General features: G+C 35.6%; 1 protein-coding gene across 2 annotated transcripts; it reads right to left on the bottom strand.

Moving 5' to 3' along the window:
* Nucleotides 1-661: 661 nt before the first annotated feature.
* Nucleotides 662-12,076, bottom strand: LOC125656540 (uncharacterized). 2 transcript variants are annotated; one of them, XM_056144226.1, is made up of 10 exons: nt 11,899-12,076; nt 10,661-10,849; nt 10,373-10,576; nt 9,889-10,056; nt 9,067-9,267; nt 8,544-8,873; nt 7,060-7,146; nt 4,406-5,529; nt 1,926-2,033; nt 662-928 (listed from the first exon to the last, which is right to left on the bottom strand). In XM_056144226.1, the coding sequence occupies exons 1-8, from the start codon at nt 11,960-11,962 to the stop codon at nt 5,210-5,212; spliced, it is 1,563 nt and encodes a 520-aa protein (XP_056000201.1). In that variant the 5' UTR covers nt 11,963-12,076; the 3' UTR covers nt 662-928; nt 1,926-2,033; nt 4,406-5,209. The 2 variants fall into 2 exon arrangements, with proteins under 2 accessions (XP_056000201.1, XP_056000202.1); XM_056144227.1 differs by having other exon boundaries at nt 9,211-9,267.
* Between the last annotated feature and the right edge of the window lie 1,868 nt (nt 12,077-13,944).

The following is a 13,944-nucleotide window of genomic DNA, read 5'->3' as shown; positions in this document are numbered from 1 at the left end:
AGGGGATTCTTATTCCTCCTAAACACCTGATCCCACCTCTAGTATGCTCAGGGGTTCGTGGTTTCCCTACTCTTGATTTTGCATTCTTTGTTCTGGGATACTGTTTGTTGATTTCGCCTTTTCATGGAACACCAATCCAAATTATGCCTTTGTCACTATAAAGGGTTTTCTTCACCCACTGAAAACTTAAAACATTGATAATAGGCGATATTTCATATCATACAAAACAAAATTAACATTGGAAAATGTGGACATTATGATTGCTTTTGATTTCAGGAGGACAAATATCACATTTTTATTATAACTTCATTCCTTTCGTCATATGATAAAATACATTACACTTATCCGAAAACCTGCAGATCCCTATTCGAAATTTTGGTAAACATCGGTGCACTAGGTTTGGAGTAGTGTATCAAATATATTCAAACGTGTACGGCACACAAAGTTAATGCTATGATTCAGAGCAGCCTCATCAATAAAACACTTTTGTGTTTGAACTCCAACTTTCTGAATTCTAAATATCTTTTAGCGTTTTTTCTAGTTGATGAACTTCTTTCCACTTTTCTTAGCTCTATGAATCCCCGGTTCAGTCTTGCTTGCACGTTACAATCATATTCACATACAATTGATAGACCCAATCAATGCAACAAAAATAGATGGATGGAATTCGCACACTTTTTTTCTTTCGATTATGAAATTTTACATGCTGATTTTCTAATCTCTTGCAATATTGACAAATAATATTTTTTTAGAGTGTTATAAATGACAACACACTATGATGTGTGTTACAAATTCAGTGTTGAGATAAAATAGAAGCACATGTCATTTGCCAACCATATATCAGAACGTAGTAGTCAAACACATCCAGTCTGGCGGTCTAAGGACCGATGTCCACTTCCTTGTCTGGCGAGTACTGGATACATTTTATCTGAAACACATATACCTCGATGGTTTAAGAAAGGAAAAAACTACATATTTGTTGATGTGTTGAGTTTGGTAAAACAAAAGGGGGATCTCACTACGCATTTTATGCAGCATAACTTGAATCTTAACCCGTCGTAAAATGATTTAGATTTAGCCAGTTACACGCTGGTAAAATGATTTTGCTTCACATTCCCTAACTTATGTGTAAGGAGAAGAACTTGTGGGTTGTAAGAACTTGCTTCTGATCCCTTTTCATATATTATATGAAATAAAATATATTCAAATCAATTAAATCAATGTGTATCTCTCAGCTAATTTTCTTTCTGGGTATTCAAGTCATGTCTTCCAGACAGATACTTATATACCAAAGCATACGTTATCCCACATCAAGATATACGTGTATGGCTCAGATTGGTTAACATGGCGAACCATGTGAAGCCACACTACCAGACGACCGCACGGACCACACGAACCTCTTGGGGTAAAAAGGGTCACTTTGTATTCATAGTTTTATTAAGAACCTTTTGATTAATTTTAAGGAAATTATTATGAATATGTGATGTTTAGAGAGAATTAAAATTTTGTCCAGTCAAAGCCCTCCTCCAGAGGAGAACATTTTCAAATCGTGTGCTTCTGTGATTTGAGTTTGACTTTGGAAAATGCGATTTGTTTAAAATAAACAATCTTCCTTGTGCGGCTATATACTCTAGTACTGTTAAAACTCTGAAAATCGATTTATTAGAATTTTGAACTCACTTCAACGTTATAATGACTTCCTCTTTGTCTAAGAGCTACAATATTTAAAGCGTGGGAAAATGCATTTAGGGAAGTATTGGAAATGATTCATAATACTTGCGAACAACATAAGCGCAAACTAATAATTATCGACAAAGTCATCGTTCTTATTGACCTCAGCTGTCATTGATTTCAAATGATTTTAGTCATATTCCAAAATAAAACTGATTAGACAAATACGAAAGAATGTAATATATTTTAACTACCGGTGTAAAATTGTGTTCACATGAATAAATTCCTTTGCATTGGTTCCTTCTTCTGCTGAACGCCCTCAGTGCAATATAGAAGAATTACAGTAGTCCACCAAACAGATGCTATAAGTGAAACAAACAATCGAAATACGAGCCACAATTATTTGTCATTGACATATATCTCCCTCTTTGTCATACTGAAATGTATTCCAAAGATTTGGTTAATGGATTTAGTATTATAAACAGGTGAGATTCTAATGTTAGCTGTTTTACATGTTTTCGTGTGAGTTAAATATTGGTTTGCATGGCCTCACTTTTATACAGCTACCATAATGATTGCTGCTAAAGGAGTACATGTTTCATGACAAAAATCAACACTAATATTGAATGTTTTCTTCAACATTCAGTTCTTCATTACTGCTGGTAGTTCTAGGAATAATTTAGCAACTTATACTTTGTGAAGTTAAATTACCGCACTTGATATTTTCATCATAAACACACCTAGTCTCCATGAGAAGAAAAATATCTTGCTGCAGGCTTCAACTCGATATTCAGATATATTGAGGAAGTGTATCTATTTTAAAACAGCTATCATTTTCATCCATATGCCTATTCAATATATTCCAGTTAACTCGAAATAAAAGTCACTACAGTGTCTTAAATATCTGTTTTATAAACTGTACTTAGGTATTTTATTGTACACAGATGTTAACGGAAAATTATCAATTCAACTTTATGACAAACGGGATGACATCAGCTTCTCCATCGTTGACCGCCCATGTTTATGTAGCAATGTTTCATTACCACCTGCATATGGTGTTTACGTCTCTCAACTGATTCGATACGCAAGAGGTTGTTCTGCGTATGTCCAGCATTTACAGGCAGACTACCACAAAACAGCTTGATGTTACAGGGGTTTCAACTGTCTCCTTTAGAGTCAGTATTTTCCAAATTATATGGTCATTCTAACGATCTACTTTGCTAATACAAACTGCCATTGGGTCAAATGCTGCCTGACGTGTTTCATACCAATTCTTAGGCTGTTCTTTATAAACTAATTTTGACTGCGTATTACTCCGATTACCTGTTCAAAATATAAAGCCCACAGTGGGTGTGACCGGTCGAAAGGGGATGCTTACTCCTCCTAGGCATCTGATTTTACATGTGATATGTCCAAGGGCCCGTTCGAGCCTAACACTTCATTTTGTATTCCTTGTAGGGGTTTGTTATTTTCACCTCTTCATACGTTGTGTGTGTGTCTTATCTGATTTGATACACGAAAGCATGTTTTATGTATAGTCAAATTTTAAAACAATGGAGGCCATGGGCAAATAAATAAATTATATCAACTTCAGAGTTTTTGTGCTGAGAATCATAGTTTTTACAAAAATAATGTTTAATATCAAATTGAATGTTTATTTTTCATTCGCTGTCTTTGATGTCACAAACGCTGGTCTTTAATTCATCGTGAGAAATGGTCGGGTGAAAGATTGAAAAGTTGTACGGTTTGATTTCGTTGATTTGGGAAAAGTCTCGAAATCATAAATTTACCAAAACTTATTTGGAATATTTTATTGCAAGCATAACCTGTTAATATGCAAGGTGAAGATAACGAACAGTGATCAATCTCATAACTCCTTCAAGCAATACAAAATAGATAGTTGGGCAAACACGGACTCCTGGACACACCAGAGGTGGGATCAGGTGCCTAGGGGGAGTAAGCATCCCCTGTTGACCGGTCACACCCGACGTGAGCCCTATATCCTGATCAGGTAAACGGAGTTATCCGGAGTCAAAATCAGTGTGCCAAGAACGGCTTAATAATAGGTATGAAACACGTCAGACAGCATTTGACCCAATGCGAGGTTGTATTGACGAACTAGATCGTTATAACGACCATAGAATTTGCGAAATGCTGACTTCAATCGAGACTGTTGAAATCCCTGTACCATCAACTTGTTTGTCAGTAGCTTATCTCGATTTAAAAACTGACTATACCCAGAACAAGCTCTTGCACATCGAATCAGTTGAGATATATAAACACCATATGCAGGTGATAATGGAATATTGCTATACAAATATGGGAAGCTGAAATCATCCCGTTTGTCATACAGTTGAGTTGTCAGTTTGCCGTTAATGTCTACTTTCAATAAAATATCTAAGTATGAAGCAGAAGTGGACGACTCTGTTGAATGTTTTGTGACGTGGTAAATACATTCGTTCTTTGTATCTCCAGTTTGAAGACAGACTAGTTCGTTTATTTGACCATAATGATTATAGGGCACATGACAGGAGTAACCAGTCACTCCTTTTAGGTACTAAAACCCACCTCTGGTTATTTCATAGGTCCGTGTCTACCCTACTTTAAATCTTATATTGTTTAAAGGGTTGATTCTTTATTGGAGTAACGAGACTGATCACTTTTTGTTATCTTCACCTTTTCATGAGATCGATCACTCTTCGTTATCATTTTTTCATTAGAGTTTAGATATTACCTGCCCCATTCACAGGAGATTTGCTTGCCAATTTTGGAGTCCAATTGACGCATTCAGGCAGCCTGAGATCCTATAGCAATGTATGAAATAGTTGATTACTTTTCAGTTTTTACATTCCGTCGAATTGCAAGTCTAAAGTATGGTAATGATCCCCAAAACATTCCTAATATATTATTTGCAGAGAGCAGTGCACAATTTCTAACTACATCAAGTTTCTACATAAAATAAAAAAAAAATAAAAAAAAGATTGGAAAGTATAGCAAAGTAAAGTAAATATATTTTTGTCACTCTTTCCATCTATATTGGATAAAAGCAATTATATACATTAGAGCATAGAAAAGCATGAACTCATTAGTCCAAGGATTCCTTATTGTAAGTTCTAATAGTAGTTCATCAAACAAATATGCACTCTTTTTATGGCAAAGTACATCTTTCTTGTGAGAAATGGTTAAATACCTGTTGTTGTTTGTTTCTACGGACCACCAGGCGTTGTTTAATGCCAGGAACAATATACGAAAAGTAACGCGATCCCTAACGTATTCAAAACATTACGCATAAAAGGAGTATACTCAATTTCCAAGCGTAAGTAAATAATGTTTTATAAGGACATAAAGTACAATAAAACTACCGAAGACATTCGAATTTAAGACGTTCCACGAAACTTTTCCATTATTACAACTTCCAAAAGCATGATGCGTTTTGAGAAGGTGTTCAAATATGTAAAACGAGATTATATTCAATGGACTAAAGATATAGTAATTTATTGATAAGCCTAGAATTAGAAGGAAAAAACAAATTAATCACCTAAGAATCAATTAAATGAATATATACCCAAACATAAGTATCGTTACAGTAGTTCAAACTCCAGTTTGCGAAAAGATTTGATTGTGATTCTTGTACAATACAAATCTTACTACAATCAAGGTAGTCTTTCTTCTCCACAATGTTCCTTGTGCAGTTTTCCTCCAAGTCATGACAAGTGTCTCCGGAGCAGATCTCGTTGCATTTATACCGACATGTGTCAAACAGCTGATACATGGTACAGAACAGACAAACTTGAACCGCAGGATTACATGTGATGCAAGAACGATTACAACTTTTGGGTGTTCTTTCCGAGAATATTTCTGAAAAGAATTTACGTGTTTAAATTACAATGTTTCACCATACATTCAAGTGATCACTACCTAGAAATGTTTTAATCATGGAGTAGTTTTCGAAAATGTAACATTTTGTGTTTTCAGTGTTATGGTATGGAAACGAATTTTTTAGCTTCCTTCCCTATGAAAAGTGAAGATAACGAACATCTCATAACTCCTATAATCAATACAAACAAGAGGTACTGTGAGCAATGCTCACTAAGAATGCCCCCGCTTACCCCAATCTCCCAAGGGGTGTTGTTAATAGGTATAAATTACCTCTATCCTGAGTGTAAAAATATGTTATGCCTTTGTAGAAGAAAATGGAAGATTCAGTCCGAACACAAATTCATGGTATAAAACTATAATTTTTACCTTGAAATCAAAGGTCAAATTCATAAAGAGGTCATGAATGTACATGACACATAGTCTCATGGTGATACACCCATGTCTTATGGTATGACTATGTCAAAACCCAATAATCAATTTTGACCTTGAGGTCAAAGTTCAAGGTCATATAGAGGTCATGAAGGTACCCGACACATCGTCTCATTGTGATACACTCATGTGTCAAATATGGTATGACTATGTCAAAGAACAAAGAAGTTATGGCCCAGACACGAATCCATTGTAAAAAGAAACACTTTAATTTGGACCTTGAGGTCAAGGGTCAAAGACATATAGAGGTCATGAAGGTACTTGACACTTCGTCTTATGGTGATCCACCTGTGTGCCAAATATGGTATGCTTATGTCAAAGAACAAAGAAGTTATGACCCGGACACGAATCTGCACAGACAGACGGTCAGACGGACGGACGGACAGACAGACGGATAGACAGACAGAGTGATTCCTATATACCCCCTGAACTTCCTTCGGAGGTATGATTAGAGAGTTGGATAGACACGGACCCCTGGACACACATTAAGTGGGATTAGGTGCCTAAGAGAGCTCTCAGAGGTCGGAGAATTGTAATACCGCATTAAATATTCAAACTGTTGGAGAAAAGGTCATCAGTCTTACAAAGACGCATCGTCACAACCAGATAAAGAAATTCATCGAGTTTTACCGTGTATTTTCTCATGACAAAGGTTTGGTGGTTTTGTTAAATTCAGTCGTATACCTCATTTTTCACATCATGAGAGAATGAGGTGATTTTCTGTTTCCTCTAGAATATTTCACTTAGGTTTTACCACTGAGGTCTGAATCATTCATTAGTAAGTGGCTTTGGTTACGTTGGTGACTACCGTGACAGGTGAAAACACCACGAGAACAGACAGTACTATGATTGCCTGACTCTGGTTCTCTCTGTTGAACACGACGTCGGAAGATAAATGTTACTTTCACGGATGTTTATATTACTCATACAACATATCAATTTCCCTAAATGCCGTATACCTACAATACTGCATGTTCGATTGTATTACGTACAAAAAAGAATCTTACCATGGCTCAGCCAAAACCTCGCTGTACTCTAAACAGTGTAATGGCAGGTTAATTATAAGGTATTAGAGATTACCTTTTACATGCATGACGTCTATTTTCTTTGTGTTAGGTGTGTCCCCGTTAGTGAAGGTGTTGTCTGTAACCATCTCGGTTTTCCAATCTAAAGATTAACTGTTGCTTATCAATTGTTTTAAACTTAGTTATTTGATTGATGTATGCATTATATAGTCTATACTACAGGGGTATGGATTCTTTGAAAGCCTGGAATAAAAAATCTTATACGTCATGGAGGTTTACAATCTTCAATTTCAAAATCATTGATAAAATGCATGTTCAAGTAAGCTAAAAGTATAACTTTAAGCATGGTTACTTTCATTATTTATTAACACCAATCGTATCTACCTTCCAAAACAAGAATGCCATGTATTTAACTAAGCATATCAGCAATTGATGAATACGAACAATTATCAGCCTCATTAATTATATAAGGAATATAACGTTAAGAGGATGACCCAAGAAGGAAAAATCATCTCCTGTCGATCGACCATACCCGCTGTGAGTCCTATATCGTGGTCAGGTAAACAGAGTAATCCGTAGTATATAAGTAGCCTGTCTCGAGTTAAACATTGGTCACACGAAGAACATGTTCTGATGTATCTAATCAGTTGAGACTTAAACACCATCTCCAGGAGATAATGGAATATTGCTACATAAATATGGGAAGTTGACGACGGATCATGAAGACCACATCGCTATTTTACCCAAACCTACTCGTGGATACCTGTTTCTGAAAATGAACGTGATATGCGGTTTGAAAAGAGACACCATTCGAAGTCGAAGGTAAACTGATAACATAAGAATTTATATAGTACGAGCACGATCCCTATCATCTTTTCAGACGTCGAGAAGAGACAGTTTTTTGGACAAAACTGACAAATGCAACCCTAAAACGGTCTTTTAAGGTGAATGCATTGTTTATATAGATCATGTACATGGTTAAATGACGTCCCTTCCATTTCGCATTTAAAACAGTTTGATCACTAACACGAAACAGAACCCTCAACTATTTACGCTTTCATCTAATAGTTATATCGTTTTCACTTGTGCTGTGATAATTTGATAATACCCCTGGATTGACGTGACCATGGTTCAACACCACAAACTTCTCATCACAAAAGCGAGCGTTCTTTAACGTCCCTCTTGTTAATATTTCACTCATATGGATACGTCACCATTGTCGGTGAAGGACTGCAAAATTTAGGTCTATGTTCGGTGATTACGGCTTTTGAGTAGGGAGGGATCTTTATCGTGCCATATCTACTGTGACACGATTTTGCGATCTCATCAGAGGGACCTCCGCATTTAGTCGCATTTTACGAAAAACAAGGAATAGTGAGGACCTAATCCAACCTTTATCCCCACTAGAATTCTACCCTACCTCTTGATTGAGTTAATGCAAACATATTTCTCACATTGTATATGTAGAAGAAATGCATATCTAACCATTGACAAAGTTATGTTTAACTCCCCCAGATAAAGACTGAATATCATACGTACTCGTGGTTATCAGCAATTCACAATTCATTCCATGGTAACCTTCATTACAGGTATCACACGTCCCGTTTGCCTGGTCACATTTAGAGTTCAAACAGTTTGATGGGCAGCTGTACTGGCAAAGGTCACCATAGAACGCGCCATGACATCCTTCACATACACCTGTCCTCTGGTCACACATCGAGTTCAAACAGTTTGCCGGGCATGTGTGCTGACACACGTCGCCGTAGAACGGCCCATGACATTGGTAACATACACCAGTGATAGGACTACAGGATATACACTCTGCTTTGCATTTAGCGCAGTTTGGTCCGTAGTGGTTTTCGGTACATACTAAAAATACAAGCACAAACGAAATACATGTATTCGCATTCATGATAGTTCTTTTTTTTTTGCATGAATATGGTGGGAGTTTAAGTTGAAAGGTATACTGCATTTCACATTACTTAGATCAATAATTATGATCAAAGAAATAATGATGAAGCGTTGACAAATGTAATTGTCGTAATTATCAAATCATATTTACTGATGGGGTACACTTCAAACAGCCTCAATGATCTACCATCAGTTCTTATTATTACAATTGTATCCCCTGTCATTTCTGTGTAACATTCCAAGGCCTTGTTGTTTTTCTTTAAGTAATTTGGTCCGGTAAAACTGAAATTCCTACACAGTGTGGACGTGCTTGTTGTTAGGTCACCATCTTTAACGTGTACATCACAATCTCCTAATATAAGAGAAAATGCTTCAAATCAATGTGAGATAATGCATCGTATAACTGAGGATATCTTATTTTACAATGTTAGGCTGATAATAAGAATGATTGTTGTATACTTTATCCCAGAATTGCATCACGAAATGACATCATTTCTTGAATAAACATAGAAGAAAGAGTGTCTGACATAAAAAACGATCAGACAGCATAAAGCTTCTGATAGATCATTTTATCAAGATGTAGGGTTCACTGCGAGTGACCTCTCAACGGAGGGTGCTTATTCTTTCTAGGCACCTGATCTCACCTCTGGTGTTTTCAGGGGTCTGTGTTTGTCCTACTCTCCATTTTCTACTGTGTATGGTATATAGGAGACTGATCACTGTTCGTTATCTCCACCTTTTACCATTAAGAATTGGATACAACGAACGGTGATCAATTTCTAATATCGTATCTATATTCCAAAATGGAGAATGTGGTAAACACGGTCCCTTGGAAACACCAGATGTGAGATCATATGCCTACATGTACATGTAGAAGAAACAGAATGAGCACGAATCATCTGTTGGCCGTCACACAAGCCGTAAGACATCGATCTTGATCAAGTAAATTTAAAATGAATGATCAAAAATGTACCTCCCCTAATTGATAAAAGTATCCATTTCATCACATAGTTTTTATTCAGTTTCATGGACCAAGAAGCCTGGGCATTTTCTATTGAATGGTAATATGTATCCGTGTCACCGTCTACAACATCGGAATCCGTAGAATTCAGTATCATCGTTTGATTAAAACGAGATAGTCCTAAAAGAAGAAGGGGATATAGTGAGGCGTACAGAAGCAGAGGAGTGGAACTTGATTTTTCTATCATTGGATTATTGAAATTTACGTTATCATTTAGATGATATACAATGCCGATAAATATACGAGGCTAATAATGATTTATATAGAGAGAAGACATAAATCAAAACTAATAACAAATATGTTGATGAGTTTAAAAAATGCTTTTATAAAGAGGGTGGTAAATAAAAAAGGGGAAGATACTAACAGTGATTACTTTCAAAAATTCGTGATAAAAAGCATGTTTATTTGAATTAGAATTGTATCCCTTTGCACTTACCTAAAGGTTTAACTTCAAATAGTTTCAATGACCCATTTCCTATCTGACGAATAACAATTCTATTCGCCTTCCCAATGACAGAATAAGGATTTCCACATGTCATCAGTTGTTGAAGTGATCTTTGTTTATTTCCTTCGGGTAGACAGAGGTTCTCCGAAGGTCTTACATCATTAGTATTTTCAACATACATTTCATACTCCGCTTCTGGAAAAAGAAAAAAGTCAGTCTTTGAATCATTGATTGAATGATACTGGCGAAATCACGATGAAAATATGACATTGTCGTTACCAGTATCAATGCTGACGAATATCCAATGGATTATGTAAGTACTATCCAGCTCAACAAACCACGACTCCTTAACGCCATCATTTGTTAGAGAAAAGGTCTCCATGTCATCATCACAACCAAGACTCGCGACAAACGAACCGTTAGTTGAAGATTGCTGAACTTGTTTACACATATTGGATGACGAAGTCCCTATAGATGATTGTCAAAGAATTACAAATTCATCTTGATGATGATAAAATATGCTGCAAATAATGTAGGGGTATACCCAAGATTAAGGACATTAACACCTTGAAAATAAAGTCTTGAAACTAGAGGTAAATCCGATGTTATTGTTACGGTAGTAAGTAATAATTTCATAATGAATTATCAGAATTGTCTATCTAAAAGAAATATGTCGAGAAATGTATTAATCAAACAAAAGTTTCTCTGTTTAACGTTGCTGGAAATCCTCGATCAAAAGATACAATTTGGCATATGTCTAATACCCATTGTTAGTCCGTTCTTTACACAGTGATTATGACTACGTATTACTCAGATTATCTGACTAAGATTTGGGGCTCACTAGGGGATGTTTACTCCACCTAGGTACCTGATCCTATCTCTGATGTGTCCAAGGGTCCGTGTTTGTCCTACTCTTAACTTTGCATTATATATGAATTACGAGATTAATCACTGTTAGGTTCGTTATATTATTCACATGTTCATACTCGCATGTAGCCCTAAAGTGGAAGAAAAATTCTCATCCACTGAATAAGTGTTAGTTTTCTAGTAGAGTTAACAGTACAAGGTCCGGCAAGTGCACCATCAATTAATTCCCTGTTGAAATGTAAGTGTTTATGTTCATGATGCAATACTTCGCTTGGTTTTCTCACAATTGTCTCGAGTGAAATACCACGCAATTCAGTAAATTCAGCATACAAATAGACCTCAAGAATAGCCTTTGATTTTTTTTTTTTGATTTTTTTTTTTAGGTGGTTTTTTTTTTTTTTTTTTTTTTTTGTAAATTTCGATCAAATCATAACGTACGTCACACAAATATGTTATGCCATATTAAAACGATGAATGAGTGGGTTTTTTTTCAAAGGAAATGAATCGATTGCAACACAGTTTGTTATGTTAATTAAAAATCAGTTTTCGATACTTTTATCAATACCTTAATAGTCTGGACAAAAATATTAAAGCATTAATTCTTACCTTTTCATTGGAAAGTTATCGGAGATTTAAAAATTATTACTTACCTACTAGTCCAGTGAGCAATGCTATATGCAAATATCCTCTCCATAAGTAGAGCTTAATGGCCATGATTTTCCCTGTTACTCACACACTGATAAAATGAAATACTATGGAACGGCTTCGAAATTTTGTTAGAAAAGAAAACATTTGATACGCGCAATCAGGAGGGACTATTTCCCCTTATTTTCTTATAACGGTTTAGTAAAGCTAATAAAACTTCCGTCTGTTGTAACAAAATACCCATTAGACATTTGATTGTTACATAATTAGCAAAGGATACCTAATTTAGACGGATTCGTAATTATGAAATGTTTCATGAATTTTAAAAATCCCTCTCACTCTAAAAAGTGAAACTTAAAATTTTGGTATTAAAATTGACATTATTGATATTGTAAACATCCCCAGATTAAATCTTTATTATTATTGACAACAATTGGAGGTTTGTGCTACCGGGAACTTAATATACTGTGACCCTGGAAGATGGACTGGCCTGATAAGGACACTCATCCATCAGTTAACCTGCAATATTGTAGCGTCCCTAGAGAGGAGATTCATGTGCGAGACTTCTCAACGAATGAAAACTGGTTTTACTTTTGATGTTTTCTGTCAAATGTATAAATACTTGAAGAACCAGGGAAACTGTTAATTCCGATAAATTTCGACAAATTCTGATAATAACAACAATTTCTCTGACATCCCCGAATCTGGTGTTTGAGCCGGTGTATGTATGTTTCACTCCAGCATGGAAGGTGAAGATCACGAACAGTGAGCAATCTTATAACTCCACTCCAACATGAAAGGTGAAGGCAACGAACAGTGATCAATCTTATAACTCCTATGAGTAATACGAAATAGAGAGTTGGGCACATGCGGCCCCTGGACACACCAGAGATAGGAGCAGGTGTATTGGAGGAGTAAGCATTCCATAAATCCAATAAAGAATACAAAATTAAAAGGGCAAACCCGACAAAGCACATGTGGGACCAAGTGCCAAAAAGGAATGACCACCCACAACCAAACTTTAACTCTCCCTAGGCACCTGGTACATGTACCAACTCTGGTATATCCAAGGGTCCGTGTTTGACTTTTTCTTAATTTTGTATCATTTATAGGATTTATTATCTTGATCTCTATTCGTTATCTATTCCTGTTCATTTACCTAACGGGTACAGTTCATGCCTGTTCATCTTATTATAACTGTATCTCCTGTCATATATCTACAGCATTCCAGAGCTCTGTTGTTTTGTTTGAAGTTGTAGCCGGCAAAACTGAAGTCGTAACACGGCAATGACAAACTCCTTCTTACGTCACCATCTTCCACGGGCACTTCATGATTTCTTTATATATAAAAGTACTTCAAATTAATCAGATGTGAAATAATGCATTCGTTTGTGTTTTTCACGATTAATAAATGATGTTATCTTATACTTTACAATATAAACCACGAGTCGATCGGTTAAAAACTAAGAATGTGTTGTTTTATGACCAAAATAACAACATAATTTGGTCGAAAGAGGAAAACTCTCCTGATCTAAGAATTTTTCAGACTATATAAGCTTATTGGGATTATAATATGCATATAATGAGGATTTTTTTTCTTTGAATTAATGAAGTATTCATTATGAGTAAACACGCAATACCGATTTCAAATATTTTTTTTCAAATATGGAACAAACATAAACTATAGGCATGTATGCATTTTTAAACATAATTACATGTATCATATCATCATTTAATTTGAACAAAAACGGGAAATTCTAATAAATTTTCATTATGATACATACATGGTTTTCAGTTTTGTAATTGGTTGAAAGACAAAATTGATGAGTAGGTGCACAACTTGGCATAATCATCATCTTAAAAATGTTTTACTACAACATGTCATAAGTTAGCTATGCATTTTTTCAGAATTAATGCAGTCATATACTATATAAGGAGTGTTGATCAAAGCTATGATCATAACTAATGCACCCCCAAATCATAACACTGAGGTTTTTTAACCAGTTACAGGGAAATAACAGTCTGGCAGCCAAGATTCATCACTTCTCTAT

This window comes from Ostrea edulis, chromosome 7 (genome assembly GCF_947568905.1).
Source record: "Ostrea edulis chromosome 7, xbOstEdul1.1, whole genome shotgun sequence".
In the NCBI taxonomy this organism is placed as follows: Eukaryota; Metazoa; Mollusca; class Bivalvia; order Ostreida; family Ostreidae; genus Ostrea; species Ostrea edulis.
Note: the sequence above shows the minus strand (reverse complement) of the source record. Positions and strands in the feature narration are given on the sequence as shown.